Source organism: Mustelus asterias, chromosome 16, assembly GCF_964213995.1.
Source record: "Mustelus asterias chromosome 16, sMusAst1.hap1.1, whole genome shotgun sequence".
Lineage (NCBI taxonomy): Eukaryota > Metazoa > Chordata > Chondrichthyes > Carcharhiniformes > Triakidae > Mustelus > Mustelus asterias.
The window spans coordinates 61,733,758-61,752,914 of NC_135816.1; the positions used below are offsets into that span (position 1 = coordinate 61,733,758).

The window sequence follows — 19,157 nt, forward strand, 5'->3', positions numbered from 1 at the left end:
CTGGCACAGACATGATGGGCTGAATGGCCTGTTTCTGCTTTTCTGTAGCTTTTCTATGGCTATACAGAATAATATCACAGTACTTAAAGTGGAACATTTCATCAACTGCTCCAGTTTGATTGGTAATTATAACTTAAATCCAATTTTATTTATTTAATTACATAACCCGGACAAAACAAAGTGAGGAGCCATCAATGGATGCCATCAGCGTTTCATTGTTGTAATCTGCACAGATGGGAAATGGTGACCCAAAATCCTGCTTTGTGTTCCTTGTATCTTATTAGTGGGTACATGGGGATGAGATGTATTTGCATGTGAGGAAGCCACAAATAATTAATTTTTCCTTATTTGTTCTTAGTGTTTAGTAGCTGGTTCCCTCATCGAAGTGCATGAATCTGAAATGCTCCTATTGCACCCTCTGGCAGAGGACCTCCTGCGCAGTCTAGAGGAGGTGCGCTATCTACTCCGTGAACAATGTCTCTCTGATTATACCATCTATACAGATGACCTCAAAGTAGCTCTCCATCGGTTTGATAGGCTCTTCGCAGAGTTTGAATTAAGGTAAGGGGTAATAAAGTAATAAACTCTCGAGTCGCGTGTTTGTAAATGACTGCTTAATTTCAATACAGAAATTGAAACTGAGATAGTGAATCTCATATTTTCTTTGACCAACTGTTGCAGTAACTCATCTGCCTGAGTACTCTAATGTTCTGGAATGTTGGAAGTGACTTTGTGTTAGCAATGATATCCCTTCCATATCTCCAAGTGCCAACAGCGATTACCCACTTCCTTAGCAGAAGCAGAGCTGCTCCATACCCTTTCATAGAACATTTTGACTTGCGTTGCAGTGTAGATGACACTTGTCAAGAAACAGAAAACATTCAAAAGTATGATTATGGTAAATGCTAAATAAGTCATAATGAATACACAGATATTTTTGTATTTGTTCGGATGATGTGAGCAATGATAGCCAGACCAGTATTTGTTGCCCATTACTCAATTTCTCTTGAAAGGATGGCGGTGAGCCGCCCGCCGCCTTGGACTGTTACGGTCCATGTGATGTAGGTACGCCCACGGTGCTACTAGTTTGTAGTACTTTAATGCACCTGAATGATCATTTCAGAGGGCAGTTAAGTGTCAACCACATTGATACCTGGACTCTTGCATAAGCCAGACCAGGGTAGAATTTCCATTTTATGCACAAAAAGCAGTGATCCAGGTATTAACTGCATCCATTTTAAAACGCATTTTATTTTCTCTTCAGTTTGTACTCTTACTCAAGTAAATGTTGCCAAATGGTACAAACCAGCAGGGTCAGTGTTTTAAAACATTTTTTAAAAACCTATTTTAAAAATTATCCCTTTATTGTTAGGATTACCAACTTTGTGTAGTTTGATTAAACTGAAAACGATTCATCACAAAAGAATAACCATTTTGGAGTGTATCAATCCAATCCCCCACAATAAATAACTTGATTCTTTTTAAATAAGTGAGACAGACTTTTAAAAACGTACAGACCCATATTCTGGTTACATTTGGGTACAGTAGTCAGTTTATTAGTAGATTGAAAAACTTTTTTAACAAGTCATTATTTAGAGTCCTTTTAGAGAACCACATTAATTCTGGAGTGTAAAGACGCACAATTACCAGAACACTCAATGATCAATTCATCCCTGGGGACGTGGCCAGGTTTGTAGGCTGGGCTTGCAATATTTTTAAACTAGCAGAAATTTGAGTTACATTGAATGTAATTTGAGCTACAAATTCATAATCTTTTGCACTGGTTCTGCTGATTTTAGGATGAATTTCAGAGGAAAGAAAAAGCCCATCCGAGCACATAGGTCAGGTCACAATGGGTAGATTTTTCTGCATCTGGAAAGGGAGGGTTAAATCTCGAGAGGATTCAGTCTCTCTGAATGCCTGACTACTATGTGATTCCACCCAACAACCAACCAAACGAGAACTGTACCTCAGGCTTTGGACATCGTATGAAATACAAAACCATTTTTTAAAAAAGTAATCTTTGCCACTCCTTAAACCGCGAACATCACTGCTGCACAGGTGAAACATTTTGGTTAGGTCAAATAATTTGCATTTGGTGTTTGAGTTTAATTTTGGGACCTCGAAAGCATTTCTTCCTTTTGCTTTCTGCTATCCTACATGTGATATCACCGTATTAAAGGTCCCAGAAACAGCAATTGAAATGACCAGTTTATGAATCACAATATTATCGGAAAAGGCATTGGATTAATTTTATTTTGAAAGAGAAAAAAATGGTACAATTAGCAGCAACTTATCATGCAAGAGAAGTGTTGATATGTGTTATTATGATTTATTTGCATCATACACTTGACAAACCTGTTTTACTATTTGTAACCAACACCCTTCTTAAAAGGCTTAGCAAAAGGAAATTGTACGTGGAATAGTGACCTATAAACTAATCAACCTTCCATAGAAAGTTGAAGCTTCTTCTGAAATGTAACCTTTCCATTCCAGTTATGTTTCTGCAGTAGTCCCCATCAAATCTCCTGAGGAACTCTACAACCAGCAACAGATTATTGTGCTTTTCTGTGAAACTATAGATAGGTCAGTACCCTATTTTCATTTTCTTTTGCATCAATCTGCCATCCATTTTAAGCTCCCGCAGTTGTCTGCTGTTGATGTGTTTAGTCAAAATTGCCCTGATGAATGTCTAGATGAGACATTTTGTGCATTGCTCTGCATACTCTGACTTACAAGAGTGGGACAGTTTGAGGTTTGTAAACTCTTATTACCAGCATGTTGTAAATATCTTTTCATGCAGGAGTCAGGCTCATCTGTGGAGAGCAGAATGGTCAGTTTGTGTGCAACCCTTCAATGGAATGTAGTAAGGAAGTGCCACAGTGTCAGGGGTGCCATCTTTCAGATGAGAGAAGATTTAAACCAAAACCTGTCTTGCCCTTCAGGTAGATGTAAAAGATCTTATGGCTCTATTTGAAGAACAGCAGGAAAGTGTACAAACCAACAGTTATCTATCTATAAAACAGTATCACCAACATAGTTCATCAGCTGATGCATCTCATTGTTTGTGTAAAATTGACTGCCATGTTTGCCAGAATAATAACAATCACAAATCAAAAAGGGAAGTACTTCATTGGATGTGAAGCACTTTGAGACATCTTGAGCTTCCATATGCCAGTTTTATTTGTTTTGACATATCATCTAGACATTGGATGTGATGAGTCTACCATTACCTAATCATAGAATCTACAGTGCAGAAGGAGGCCATTTGACCCATTGAGTCTGCACTGACCACAATTCCACCCAGACCTATCCCCATAACCCCATGCATTTACCCTAGCAAGTCCCCCTGACAATAAGGGGCAATTTTAGCATGGCCTAGCCCGCACATCTTTGAACTGCGGGAGGAAACCGGAGCAAACCCATGCAGGCATGGGGAGAATGTGCAAACCCCATAAATGGTGACCCAAGCTGGGAATCGAACTTGGATCCCTGGTGTTGAGACAGCAAACTCTTGGGCACTATTCGAGATTTCCATTAGCTAAATCTGTTCCGTTCCCTTATAAATCTATGTTGCAATAATATGTAAATGCTAAATATTCAACAGTATTAAATTTCATTATCTGTTATTTGCCTGATTACACAGCTGATCTCTAAATTGTTTAACATCATAGTCCACCTCCCTGTTGTAGATTTGTACGAAATTCTGAGATGCTTGCAATACATTTCTGCATAGAGGTCATTTATGTAGATGCGAAACAGGGTTCCAGACATTGACTCAATAACTCTCTGATACTCAACCTTTCTCAGAAATACTGTTGATTTTTTTTGTCTTATCCAGTGCCATGACTTGCCTGTGTTCTTGTTGTTTTCCATCTAATTTGTCTTTCATTTGTACCTTTCTTGAATTAAAAAGGCGCTCTACTAACTTGAAATGTAGAATCCACCATTTTTTTTCCTGCATTTATGTATGGCTCCTGAAGATGATGTCACACTTACTCTGTCAAATGTCATCTTCCACCAAACCTCCCTTCTGCAGGGCATTGAAGATGGGTTACCTGACGCAAGACATGATTGATGGTTTAGAGCCTGTATTGATGTTTACCATTCCTCGCCTTGCTATCATTTGGTAAGAAGCTCAGTTTTTATGACCATTCTAAATATTTTGGTCCAAACATGTAGAGGAGAGCTGAATTCCAGATGTGAGTGTGACTTCCTGTAACATCAAACCAATCTTTGACCAAGTGTGACACCAAAGATTCCTAGTAATGTTGATATCAGTGGCAATTATTGGACAAATCCCCACTGCTATAAGACATATCTAGCTCAGAGGAAGGTGATTGGTTGTTGGAGGACAGTCATTGCAATGTCATGTTGTTCTGCTGGAGTTCCTCAGGGCGTTGTCCTAGGCCCAACCATCTTCAGCTGCTTCATCAAGGACCTTCTCTCCATCATAAGGTCAGAAGTAGAAACGTTTGCTGATAATTAAACAATGTTCAGTACCATTTGCAACTCCAAATAATGAATCAGTCTGTGCCCACAAGCACAGTCCAAGACAACATTTGAGCTTGCATTGATAAGTAGCTAGGAACATTTGTGCCAAGCAATGATCATCCCCAACAAGTGAGAATCTCATCATGTTTCCTTGACATTCAATGGCATTACCATCACTGGATGTCCCCCACCCCACAATTGACATCCTGGAGATTACCACTCACTAGAAACTTAACTGCACAAACCATGTAAACACTGGCTACAGAGCATGATGAGACTGGCAATTCTCTTCCAAACTCCTCTAAGCACGAGTCAGGAGCATTATAGAACATTCTCCGCTTGCCTGGATGAATGGGGGCAGCATGGTGGCACAGTGGTTAGCAGTGCTGCCTCACAAGCCAGGGACCCCAGGATCGACTCCAAGCTTGGGTCACTCTGTGCGGAGTCTGCACATTCTCCCTGTGTCTGCATGGGTTTCCTCCGCATGCTCTAATTTCCTCCCACAGTTCGAAAGATAAGCTGGTTAGGAGCATTGGCCATGCTTAATTCACCCTTAGTTTACCCAAACCAGAGTGTGGCGACTGGGGGATTTTCACAGTAACTTCGTCACCACCAGGACAGACCAGCCCACTTGATTGACAGCCATCGACGCCTTAAACATTTATTTCCTCCACCACCGACTGAGTGACAGTAGTGTCCATCATCAATTTGATCCAGCATCTTCCAAAGCAGTGGTCCATACCACCTGGGAGGACAGGGACAGAGTGCGTGGGAATGCCACTACCTGAAAGTTCCCCTCAAGTCACATACCATCCTGACTTTTGATTTGATTTATTATTGTCACGTGTATTGGTATACAGTGAACAGTATTGTTTCTTGCGCGTTATACAAAGCATGCTGTACCTAGGGAAGGAAAGGAGAGAGTGCAGAATGTAGTGTTACAGTCATAGGGTGCAGAGAAAGATCAACTTAATATGAGGTAGGTCCGTTTAAAAGTCTGATGACTGAGATTTAATTAGAGCATTGTTAGAGAGTTTAAAAGTTAGAATAAAATTTTAGAAGCATAGAACGAGAGTAACAGATAGAATTAAAGGTTTTGCTGGGCACAGCTTGCAAGAAGTCTTGGAAAACTATGTCGCTATTCCTTCACTGTTACTGGGTCAACTGACCACGTGTGACATCAAAGATTCCTAGTAAAATGGTCCTTGCTACTTATCAATGCAAGTTCAAACCATGGAACATCCTCCCTTGCAGAATTGTGTATCTACATGACAAGTCCTGCAACAGTTCATGGACGTGTCTTGCCACCACCACCTCGAGGGCAAATTGGGTGGGCTGTAAATGCCAGCATCCCAAGGATATATTTTTAATAAGTAATCTTGTGGAGATTGAGTGATGGATTAAATTCTTGATTTTTTTTTTCATGCAAAAGCTGAACCTAAAAATGGAAACTTGCAGTTCTTTGCTCTCATCCAGACTGGTTAGGTAACATTGTCCTTTTCATTTCTGGGATCTGTGCTCAGTCTGGTTCAGATTGGTTGGAATGGAACACCAGTTAGAGAAAAGGCCTGATATATGGGAAATGGAATAGTTTCTGTTATTAGCGGCTGATTTGCAATCACTGTCAGTTTTACGTTGTTCTGCAAGATGAAACCTACTTCCTGCTGTTTGGTATCTGACTTTTGGACGACAGTTGGACCTTTATGCAGTTTGTCACCATAGTTGAAATAAAATGATGCCAAAAAAGCTTCCTTCCAGCTGAACCAATCCAGAGCCACTTTTGTTTCTATTTCCAGTGGGCTGAGGATCTACCCAGAAGGACCTCTCAACCTAGAGCAGCAGCCGGATAACATGTCCAAGCTTTTTAAACCTTTCTACACCCTCCTGCAAAAAATAAGGTAAGATGTACGTTGTCTAATTTTTTTGAAGAAAGGATCTTTGTTCTATTTATGTAAAATGAAACATGACCAGTTAGGGGAACAGAAAATGCTGAAAATATCCAGTTGGCTGATTGCTAATGAGAAGTATGTTACTCTTTCTGAAAATTGGCACTGTGGGGTTGAATGTGTAAAGTTTTTGAATGATCCCACATTCTATAGCTGGTACGTTGGTACAACAGTTCATCTGAGGCCATCTTGCTCCCTGTGAGACCTGTACCTTGAAGATCAGTGTAAATGTCTTTTTAGATTTTAAGACTAAATTACTGATCAAATTAATGCCTGGTGGCAGAGCCTCTGTCTGTTCCGTGGGCCTGCACATGATGAAATCCTGCAATCCTCCAGTCTAAGTAAAGCCATCCCTCTATCACTGATCAAGGGGTCTCGGATAATTTTCTCGTCTCCTTCCCTTTTTTATATATTCTCTCTTGCAGCTTAACTCCCATCACTTTGTGTGCTCTTTCGGTTGGTAGGGCTGAGGAATTATCACCCACCTCTCTCTCTTTGCATCTTTTATACCATGTTTTGCTACTTTTGGCCTGCTATCATTTATCTTCCCCGTTTAAGACCATAAGACATAGGAGTAGAATTAGGCCACTTGGCCCATCGAGTCTGCTCCGCCATTCAATCATGGCTGATATTTTTCTCATCCCCATTTTCCTGCCTTTCCCCCATAACCCCTGATCCCCTTATTGATCAAGAACCTATCTCTCTCTGTCTTAAAGACACTCAATGACCTGGCCTCCACAGCCTTCTGCGGCAAAGAGTTCCACAGATTCACCACTCTCTGGCAGAAGAAATTCCTCCTCATCTCTGTTTTAAAGGATCGTCCCTTTAGCCTGAGGTTGATCATAATGCTCACTTGCAGTCATCTCTCAGTCTTGTAAAATAGCCATTTCCATTTCCTCAAATTTGCAGGCTCTAAAACACTTCTGTGGCCAGGTGGTTTCTCCACAAATCTGGCTTGAATTTATTCAATGTAGTTCTATTTTCCTGTTAAATCTGCCTGGAAGCAACTGCAAGGTTGTTCACTAACTCTTCTTTCTCTTAAGACTAATGAATTTTGAAATATTGAATAGCAATATACAATATTCTGCAGTATGCCTATGTCATATTAGGCAAGGGGCATAAATGAATATGAACATTTTTTTTAAAAAAAAGTATTGAATAGGCAAAGGATGGAGTTAGACAAGCATCTTTTTTAAAAAAAACCTCAACACGAGGGCACCTGGTAGAATCCCTCAAGTATACAGTGATTTTTTTTTTTAACCACACACCCTTCTGATTTGGGGGTTTCAAAATCCCAAAGCAGTATTTAAATGACAAAGGCTTGTATTTCTAAAGACAGAATGGAAATATATCTTTTGACCCATTCAACCGTTTTGCAATCTGGTTATTTTATTTCACTGTTGAAAGCAAACAACTGTGATTTTTACGAATACGCTTGTTCAGACTTCACCCTAAGTGTTTGAGTTCATGCCCATGCAAGTGGTTGGATTGGTTCACAGTTTAATCATTTTATCGCCGTTTTACCTCAGTTTTACACTTTATCCCTAGGGACTTACTTTATGTCCTCACGGAAGAAGAGTTATCTATCTTGGAGAAGAGCCTGTGTGCTGTAGAAGCTGAAGATTTCTTCAATGCCCACACAATGTTGCCCAGCCTTTCATCCCTCCACGACAGCTCACTGGATCATGAAGGACTTGATGAATGTGCCAATGGGGTTTTGCCTATTACACCTGCTTCAGAGCAACTTGATCAGTTAAAACTGATCAAACACCAAGCAACCAGTGAGGTGTATTCACAACAGTCTAACTCCGATGTATCCAATTCACTCCCGCAAGCTGCAAATGAAATAGGTTATTTGGAAGCTTCTCATCTTAGACTGGAGACAGAAAATGAAGTCTGGCGACAAGAGTTTGTATGGGACACCAGTGACAGCACGCCGGCGAATGCACAGAATCAAAATGCATCAATCCTGGGGGATAGTCCCGAGTTGTCTTTATCTGCTGCTACTGACAGCTTGACCAATTCCAATGCCACTCCGCACTTTAGTGTTGCAGAAAATAACCTTACTTCAGAAACGGACCAGCAAGAACTGCTTGGTGGGCTTGAATCAACAGGCGCATCCACATTTGATGCTATCGAATCCCATTGTTTTACTGATATTCCAGATACGAGCTGTGTGCTGACTACTTCTGAACAGGGCCATGTTGTCCCTCCATTAAATGCTTATTCTTCTGATGGGAACACCCTGAAACAAACAGCTGAGTCTTCACCTATTTTGGGAGCACGTCCAAGTAAAGAAGGTATGGAAGGAGTTGTGAATAGAAGTAAAATGAAAAGCGCCAGCTGTGAAATGACAGGTCAGCACAGTTGTGATGAAAGAATCTCTCATACTTGCGTGGTGTCTGAAGATCCACACACGAGTAACCACAGGTGAGGGGCTTGCAGGAATTTGGGATATTTCGGGCGTAATGACCAGTACAAGGTTAAATAAGAATTATGGATGGGTCAAGAGCAGTTTTAAGACTTAAATTTTCTGAGGTAAATAGTTGGATGTAACCATAGAATATTTTGTTCCTTTCCTGTAAACTCAGCTGCCACAAAGCCTCAAGGAAATTAAAATCCGCCACCCATGATATTCAAAGCTGAGTTCGGCAGATTTTTGATCTACAGGAGGATGGAGGGTTATGGGCTGAAGGCAGAGAAGTGAAATTAAGGTCACCCTCTGATCAGCCAATGATTTTGAATGGTGGAGCAGGCTCGATGAGCAATAAAATTGCCTACTCCTGCTTCTATTTCCTCTGATCTTATAGTGTTGCCTTTGCTTTTACATGTTTGTTTTTACCACATTAAATATGCTTGCTTTTTAATCATCATTATTTAGTTGTTGAATGTTTCCCCTCACATTTTGAAGGGAAATTATGAAATGTGTTTTGAAATTTAAACAATTTGAGCATTATAATGACAAAGTTACCACTTTTTAAAAATACGTTTCAACCGACGTATACATTTCTGGTCCAATCAGGGTAATGTTTCCAAGAGAAAATGCTTGAAGGTATCGGATGGGCAATTTTTTTGTGTGAAGAAATCCCTTCAAAGTTGGCAAGCCACCTTGGGCATAATTCCTGAAGAGTAGCCAGCCCTGAGCGAATGGAGCAACCAATCCTCGAAAGCAACTAAAATTTGCCATCACTTCTGAGCTCCTTGGCATCGTATCTGGGGGCTCCCTGAAGATATGCTGGGGAAGTTCCTAACTTCCCATGGACAATTACCCTGCATTGGGAACCATCCAAAAATTGTGATTTTTAAATCGCAAACTTTGGATGGTTCTGACTGCTACATCAATAGTTACCCAAAAATCATTCAAAGAATTAAAATCACTTTGCGATTCTGGGGTTACTATTGTACAAAGCCACACTGCCAACCCTGCCCCAATCTCTCAATGGGACTTCCCTTTCCATGGGACCCCCCTGATGATATCCATATACTTGCCTTAGAAAGTTACTACCTTCCTGGCCTTCAAAAACCATTAAATCTGGCTGGACCTTTAAAACTACTTAATTTATGGCAGCTAATACTATTTTTTTTACAAAAAGGATGTGTCTTATTAAGTCCACAGGGACATGCTGTACTGCCCAGATCTCACCCAGCCTGTGTCAGAAGGTCAGGTGAGATGGGATTGGCTGGATTTCAAGATAAGCCATTTTGAACGGAGTGGCAATCCGACTCAGTTGCCACTCCATTGGAAGTTACAACCCAATTTGTTTCCTATCTCGCGATTGAGATCTCCTCCTATTGCTAAATTGGGAGGTAAAATAGTCCAAAATCATCCTTGGACCCATCCAAAGAACTAGTTCTGTTCAACCATCAACATGTCTGGCAACTTTTTAATACTTTGCAGGTAATTATTCCCTGTCTGTTGTGCCAGTCAGCAGCTTAAAAAAAAAACCTAGCGTTTTAATGATTTTGAAACCTGAAAGAAATGTATTCACTGGGAAAACTCCAGATTTTGATTTGCTGATTACCAAATCTAATTTCTGCAGAAGGCGCATGTTACATACTTCCAAAATACTTGTCACATTTTCCTAATTATGGAAAACAAATTAGGTTCTGTTGCTCGCTGATTTGTGTGATGAACCATCGTTGGTTCCCACTAGATAGTACTGAGCCAGGGTCTGGCCAGTACTACAAGTATGTATATATGTTGCTGTTGGCGTTAGGGATGGGTTGTTCTACTTGTTGCTGTTGGGGTTAGGGTTGGGCTGTTACACCTTGTATTATAGTTATTGTGGTACATCCCAGTCGGGCTCCGCCTCCTGGGAGAGGTATAAAGGTCACTGCTCTGTCTGGGACCCCTCAGTCTGGGATCGTGTATATACTTAGTAGCTTCGTTGTAACAGCAAATAAAAGCCTTTATTTCCTGAGCATCTCAAGCCTCGTGTGTGATAACGCGCATCAATTTGTGCACTTCACTCGCAGGGTGACTGAAGAGGAGAATGAGCCTCGTGTCATAGATCGTGAAACAATAAAGCACGCAGTATGGACTATGAGAGCAGCAGTAAAGGAGGAAATCAGGGCCCGGTACCGCAGCCGCAGTGATATGCTTCATCGGCTCTTTGTTTGTATCTCAGGTATGTCATGGGGTATGGGCTGGGGTATGACATTACCACTTTAATGTGTGCTGCCGTAGAGTGCTAGATATGTGGTTTGATTTTTCAAACCCCTCATTCCATTTATTCCCTGACTACGACCATGTTGCCATGAATGGGATACTGGAAAATACAAGGGAGAGTTATTCCTATGCACTTGGAAGTCTGGGAGTGGGAAACTGACCTACTGTTCTGAGGTGTTAGGGAGTTTGGGAAATTGCCTCATGCTTATGGCACTAAACTAATAAACCAGAGATTGCGGGTTCAAATCCCACTGTGGCAAGTATATTTCAGTAAATCTGGCAACTTGTGGACTAGCGCGAGAAAAGAAAGCCAGAGAAACTGCTGGCTCACTGATATTATTCTCTCACTGGTCTGGCCTCTGCAGGACTCCAATCCCACAATACACTCTTCCTGGGGCAACTAAAGATGGGCAAGAAATACCAGCTTATCAAACACGCATGCGTCCCAAGAACAAAGTTTTTGTAACGAGAGTTCATTGCAACTAGCCAAAACCATAATATTGTATTATGATTGAGAGTCAAATGGTCAGCCATTAGCTGATGGATATGAGCACCAAGTGTACAACACAAGAATTTTGTTTTAAAACTGTTCTGTCAATTATGTAAATATATAACTTATGAAGTTTTGATTTCAGCAGCTATTTTTAAAACCTTTGGGGGCTTTTTTCAGTGGTTTTGAAACCCATAGTCTTGGTATTTCTCACATGCTTGAGTTCAGTGATGCTAGCTGGAATAGCTTGCCAGGAAAGGTGGTTAAAGCTCAGACACTGGATTCACTTGAACGGATAGATACTGTAATGGGAAAGTAGGAGGGAAAAATGACTGAAAGACACTTGTCACCGGAATCAGTTTCGAGTAAATTTATTTGTGTACACAACCCTAACTTGCATCAGTTATGAATCATCTTGGCTGTATTTGGAACAGGTGTAGCAGATCAACTTCAGACTAACTTTGCAGGAGACCTGCGGCGGATTTTAAAAACTGTCTTCGAGATTGCAATGTCAACACCAGAAACAAATGAAGATGTTATAGAAGAGGAAACAGGTATGCTGATTTCACTTTGCATCTGCATGGTCTAGCTCATCACTTTTTTCACCTGTTTGCTTCAATTCTAGTCTCTGGTCGAAAGATTAACAAGGATGCATGAATACAAGTATCTTTCTGTGCTCAGATGAGAGTTCTTGTAGCCCTGTATATCTGTAATCCCCACAGAGCCATAAATAATGGGATATTATCAAGAGACCAGCTATTGCACATAAGTGAAATAGACTTGATTTTTCTTGAACCTACTGCAGTGTGGGAGGAGGAAAACCTGAAATAACCTGCCCTGACTTGCTGACAGAGTGGGGAGGTATGGACTGGCCATTTATAGAGTTATAAAGTAGAGCACAAAGAGAAAACCTCTTGTGTATCTCCACTTGTGCAGGTACAATTACAATGAAGAGGTCATTGCCAGAAATGCAGTGCAAAGGCGTGTAGTTCAATGGGGGAAGCAATCTGAGAAATCACTGCTTAGATAATGAATCTCTGCAAAATGCAAATTTTTAGGCCTGCACGCTATGCTCTGGGACCGGTGCAATCTACTGGAGGCACGGTGTGGTTGGAGAATCGACGCCCCCCCCCCCCCATGTACATTCTGGTCTTGTGCAGTATTTTACTGAAACTTAGTACTAACATCTTATAAATTGAAAAATATAAATCAGTTATGTATTGTAATTGTTTCCTTTTTCTTTGCCTGTTGTGTCTTGCAGAGGAGGAGAATATTATTCTGGAGCCTGCCTTGGAAGATTGTGTGCTGTGTCAGGAATCCCATTCTTACTCTAGAACCTCCAATTTAAACAGCACAAAACTGGAAGGTACATTAAGTTGGTATTTTATTGGACAAAACTATGGCTGGTCTCTAATTAAAAATCTCTATTAATTGTGAAAATATTGCTGTAAGGCTCCGATTCCATCAAGGCCAACATTCATCTTATCACTGGATAAAAATACATTCCTAAAATCTTTCAGTTATCTATTCGAGTTTTTATGCTACAAATTGATTAACTTGCTGAAGCAACCAATGTGTTTTTTAAAAAAAAGCTACTACCTGCCATGATGGATGCATGTCAGTCAAGGAACTAGTTACCCAAATCTTTGCACCTCCATTAATGTATGCATTTGGTGCTCTGGCTGACTACCATTTTTACAAATCCTCTTCTGTTTTTTTGCAAAAGTAGGTTTATATATACATTTTCACTTGCACGTTTCACCTCTCCTCTCTTGCTCCTTGATGTGGAAATGCCGGTATTGGACTGGGGTGGGCACAGCACGAGATCTCACAACACCAGGTTAAAGTCCAACAGGTTTATTTGGAATCACAAGCTTTCGGAGCGCTGCTCCTTCCTCAGGTGAGTGGCCACTCGCCTGAGGAAGGAACAGTGCTCTGAAAGCTCGTGATTCCGAATAAACCTGTTGGACTTTAACCTGGTGATGTGTGACCTCTTGCTCCTTGATAGATTCAGAGTTCAAATTTCAAAGTCTATTTCCTGTTTGATGAAGGGTAATGTTTCTTTCTTTTGCTTTTACCGATCACTCCCATGGAAGATTTATTTGTGAAATGATTAATCATTCATTATATATTTCACCTGAATTACTGTTGCGTCACTCCAATGCGGGATTAGCCTTATCAGTCATCAAATCCAAATGGTTACTCCCATAGAACATCCTGAACTTTGAGTTGGGAAGACTGTTTAGAAGAATGTCATTATCTGTACATCAGCACAGTGGTTCATTTTTCAGGTTTTGTCTCATCCTTGCAAGTAACTGATTTTGTTTTTATTTTCCCTCCCAATTGTAGTGCCCCCAGAGTGGATTGCTGATTCTGCCTGTAATCAATGCATGTCTTGCAAAGCACCATTTACAATTATCCGCAGGCGGCATCACTGCAGGAACTGTGGAAAGGTTTGAATTTTAAACATTGGCTTGTAAAGTTAGGATCAAGTATCAGATGTAGATCACATGGAAGGGAATAAGTGATACTACAATCTGGGATATTTACAGCTTTAACTATCAGTAGCATTCTACGCCATGGAAGAGGCACTTTTCAGTTCAAATGACTTGTTATAGTCCACCAAAATATAGTGCCACCTTTTTGCTTCAGTGTTGTTACATGTGGTTCACTGGGTACTCTGTTCTCATTTCACTTTTAGATTTAATTTACAGTGATAGAAACCATGTGGTTGATATTTTACTTGGCTATTTTTCTATATAATTTGTTAAATTAAGACTCAGAAAAAGGTGAAATAAGACCCTTGAGCTGAAATTCTTTCAGCTGCCATAAAGGCATACGTTTTCCTTCAGTTTGGCACAATACGCCAAATGTTCATTGCAGGGTTATATATTCTATTTTGGTTACTCTTCCCCAGTCTCTTTAGTCTACTGCCTTATCCCCTTTGCTACCTCTTCATAATTGAGCTTGTGTCTTGATTTTTGGTGTTGTAGGCAAAACCCTTTGTAGCATTTCCACAGGTACATCAACATATGTCACTGGACCACCGTCACCTGTTGAATGAAGTACTGAAAGGATATAAACAGTACAATGCTTGTAATCAAATCAAATGCAGTTACTACACAGTATGCACATCAAGTGATAGCAATGAGGATATTGGAAAGTATTGGCTTCTTTCTGCTTTCAATATTATGTTTTCCAGAATTTCTGTCCTACATATGCACGAGATAAATGCAAGTCCTTTTTTTTGAAAGATCTTCGCAATGATAGTAAACAGGGGAAATTGTTGAATGGTACTAATATTTAGCTCGTGGGTGCTAATACATGAGCTGAGTACTATGAAATGTACATTGTACAACTGATGTTGGTGTGTAAAGTATGTTAGTGCCCAGATCCAGAAACCCTTGTTAAGGGAACAATCTTCAGACTCCAAATCAGAATACCATGGACGATTTATTTCCAATCCCCTCTGGTTCACTTTCTGCATGCTGCTATTTCAAAATTCAGGTAAAAGCAACTTGTAGCATTTAATGCTGGGACATATTGGTGGGCTTACTGTATACAAAGAGAATTACTCCACCTCGTTGTGTCGTCCTTCACCATCAGCTTGCTGGAAAAGCTCAAACTCTGCTTTGTGTTTCAGATCTTCTGTTCCCGCTGCTCTTCCCAATCAGCACCGTTACCTTGGTTTGGGCAGATGAAGCCAGTCCGTGTCTGCGCCCACTGTTACACATTTCACCTCACTCCCTCCTACTCCACTACATCTGCATGTTAACCTGAAGCTCCACGCCAGAGAGTCTCAACAAACTTGCAAAGAGACAAGCATTGTAATAAACCCAGGGTAATGAATATGTCGGGTCCCTGTGAACAAGAGGAGAACCACCTTCAATTCATCATTACTGCAAATAATTCAATTGTTCTCAGTCCAACCTCGTAGTCTCAGTTCAACGTATTAACTCTGATACCTCTGCAAATCTATAAAGAACAGCAGTTAATTGTGAATTATTTCTGCAGCACCCTCTGATATAAAAGATATGCTTGGTAACTCTGGTTATTTAATGATAACTGTGCGAATGATTCCTTCCCAGTGGATAAAGACAATCAACAAATGTTTGAATGATTTTAAGGTAGGGATTATCAAATAATCTAAATTTTCTATTTTGGTGACATCAATGTATTTTGATTCTATAAATTGCTAATAAACACATGAGAATTAAAATATTTAAAAACAGTATCACATCTGAAGTGAGGAAGGGATCAAATCTTCCTGATTCAATTGGTATATTTTGTTACAGCCTATGTTTACAATGATCCATATGGATAGGCCAGTTTATTACAATTTCAGTGAGGCAACCTGGATTGCTAACCTCAGGTCTCAGGTACACTGCTTTAAAACGGTGGACTGCAAAAATAGGCACTTCAGGAACAAATTTATTTTGTCCTGAAAATAACGTGTGAAAATCTTTAGGGTTAATATCACAGAATAACATCAATTTAATGTCTGGAGAATTGGGTTTTTGCCCACTCTGTATTAATTGGAATAGCAGGAAGCAGTGGTGGAACATGCATTTGTTACTGACAAAGCTAATCAAAAAATAATTACACAAGATTATTGCTGCTCATGTAACATCTATGCATAAATTCCAGTAATCTAATTTTGGAAGCTAATGGTTTGCTAAATTTTGGCACCTAACCTCTGGACACCTTGAGGCCCAAAGAGGGTATTGAGGGTGTGGTTTCCTTCAACTCATAATTTCATTGGAATTAATTCTGGGAGTTGACTAGTCTGTAGTTTTGGAAATATGGCCATGTTTATGTGCACCTATAATCGCTAATTGCTTCCGTAACAGTATGCTCCAGTAGCACATATCTATAAGTAGCCATTTGCTGATGTAACTAATCACTTTAGTCAAATGAACATTCTTCAAAGCTTTGATATATGGAATCTCATCCACATTCCATGTATAATGTTTAAATGTGATGATCATCACCTAAACATATCTCGGGTCATGTTGTCACTGCTTATTGGTCAGGTTAGCAGCATCATTGAAGTCTCCAAAATGAAATGGGGACTGAACAAAAGTTGACAAGCTTTTCTAAACTTCTAAGATTTGTGCAATCAATGTTAAGTGCATTATTGAATAATGTATTTTGCACTAGCTCATACTTACTTCAAGCCATACTTTACAAATGTAGTCATCAAAGATGTTTCAGATCAATGACTCCTTTTAATTGTATTAATTTGATATATGGGATATGAATATATAGCTGTTCAAAAATCATGCTGCAATTCAAATGATATTTACAGTACTTGAGTTTCAATTGAAAGCCACATTGCAATTTTTGTTGTATACTCTGTAAAGAATAATAGTGATCCTTATCTTTTAGGGGGGAAGATGCACTTTTGTACAAATAATGAACTGGAAGTTCTGAGTGTGAAGTTTACTAGAAGCCAGGGGAATTCTATATTTTAGTTTGGTCAGTGCAATGTATATATATCTTTTCAATAAATGAAAACTTCCTAAATTGCAATGAAAGCCTTCACAAAACAAACAAATTTAATTTTAACCTGAGATTAACATGTAATCTTCAATGTCTTTTTTCCATTAAAGCGGAATAAATTAATTCTTCAGTCTGGATTTCCTATTTCATAAAATTGGAGGAGATTGTGGATTACAGTAATGCCTGTTTTTATAACCGCTTTTAAAAGTTAATTTATGTGCAGGTGGGGAGAGTGAAATGGTGTTTTCTTTTTCTGAAGAGTGCCAGCTCTGACTTGGTGAAATTTGATTGCTGAGGGAATACCACATTGTTCACTTCATTCCAACTTCATTGACCTACTTTGATTGTCATCTGCAGACTGTAATGCAACATTTGCTGTTACATTTTTGTTGTTGATGCTCTTCTGAATAATACTAAGTAAAGCTGTAACATAACCTAAAATCTAATATTTTGCACGATAAGTGTGCAGGTTACAAGAGGTTGCATTGATCATGTTTGTTTTTGCAATCCAGTTTTTTTTTTACCCTGCCCTTAGTTTCAGATATTTTAGGCTATGGAGGAGGAGTGCTCAGATGCCATCATGCAGGGCATCCCGAGCCATTCATCTACCCAACACCACCCCCCCTCAATCATTGGTGACAGTGTAAACTCCCCATCACACCCCACATTGCAATACAAGTCAGCAGCATCAGGACCCTCCTGAGACCCCTCTCCCCCTGTAGAGCCATGCAGGGCGCACTAATGTCATGTTAATGATGCCATCAATATTCAAATCAGCTTTGCACCCGATTCCAGTGGCAAAACGTGGCTTGGAAGATGGTGTGTGGCATCAAACCGATACGATCCTGGTGTGAACTAGTTTTTAGCCTTGCACACTATCTTCCTGGCTTGCCACGCTGATCGACCAGTGGGCCAGTTAGATTGTACCCAACATTTCCAGCCCTTGTGTCATTTGTGATATAAAGTATTTGTTTTTGAACGCTCACATATTTGGAGAATAAGACTGTTTGGAGAAAAGGGGAAAAAAATGTTTGTTGTCATTTATACATATTGATGTCCCTTCTTCCCTTAAACTCTTCCACTTGTGCAGTAACTTCACTTTTTGATTACTTTTAAAGGGAGAGTATTATATTCCCCTCCACCAGAAATGAGTCTCATGTTTCCGTGATCCAAACACAACCATCAAGTGACTTTATAGGCTGGGGAAATTATAAATACCTTGCCTTTCAAAAGGTGAACTATGTGTTGGCCTGCACTGCAACTGAAACCTCCAACTAGAATGGTAGAAATTAATCCTAACAATTGGTTAATCATTTTCTATTTTATTATGTATGATTAAAATTAAAATGACATTTGCCTCAAGCATATATAACATCATAGCAACTGATGATGGCGACCAATATGTATATTGATATTTTCTTTGCGTTCTATGCAATTCAAATTAATCTTCACTTGCAAAGTTATCTTCAGGTTGCTTTTGTTTGTTTTTTCTTTCAAATTTATCAATGATATCAAGTATAAAATTTATTCATGTTGAATTGGATTGTCCATGTGAGATAGTGGTGATAGGACACAATCTTGAACAGTTTGGCTGTGTATTGGACCTGGTTATGATTTTCTGCTTTACTGACTGCCAGAAATGAGCCACCTGACTTTATGCAAATTCTTCAGTTCCATTCTGCAGCAACAAGCAAACACATCAGAGCAGCCTCCTGAAGTTTTCAGTTGTAGCATTTTAAGTTCAATTAGCAAAATGGTTAATTGGAAAAACATGTTAAACATAAAATGTCTAAATGCTTAGAGAATGAAGTGGTCCACATGGAGTTATATCTCACATGGACCATCCTTTGGGATTTGAATCCATGTTCAAAAGAGCAAAAGAATACACCTGGCAATTACAGGCTCACAGTTCAATGTTGGTTCGGGTGAACAATAACCCAGGAAGAAATTAACAGTAATTTGGACAGGCATGGACTACTAAAGGAGAGCCAATATGGCAAGTTACATTCAACTTTACTGAGCTTTTTGAGGTAACCAGGTGAATGAAGATCAGCAC

The 19,157-nt window shown here is 39.7% G+C and overlaps 1 protein-coding gene across 1 annotated transcript in view; it reads left to right on the forward strand.

The window, feature by feature from the left end:
- LOC144505204 (lateral signaling target protein 2 homolog) overlaps positions 1-17,222 on the forward strand; it is a 37,954-nt gene extending 20,732 nt beyond the window's left edge. The window contains exons 4-13 of the mRNA XM_078231179.1: positions 359-561; positions 2,497-2,586; positions 4,040-4,129; positions 6,291-6,392; positions 7,989-8,870; positions 10,917-11,068; positions 12,034-12,153; positions 12,861-12,965; positions 13,949-14,052; positions 15,243-17,222. Coding sequence (XP_078087305.1) covers positions 359-561; positions 2,497-2,586; positions 4,040-4,129; positions 6,291-6,392; positions 7,989-8,870; positions 10,917-11,068; positions 12,034-12,153; positions 12,861-12,965; positions 13,949-14,052; positions 15,243-15,374 — 1,980 coding nt within the window. The 3' untranslated portion in view covers positions 15,375-17,222. The remainder of the gene's footprint in view (positions 1-358; positions 562-2,496; positions 2,587-4,039; positions 4,130-6,290; positions 6,393-7,988; positions 8,871-10,916; positions 11,069-12,033; positions 12,154-12,860; positions 12,966-13,948; positions 14,053-15,242) is intronic.
- Positions 17,223-19,157: the final 1,935 nt, after the last annotated feature.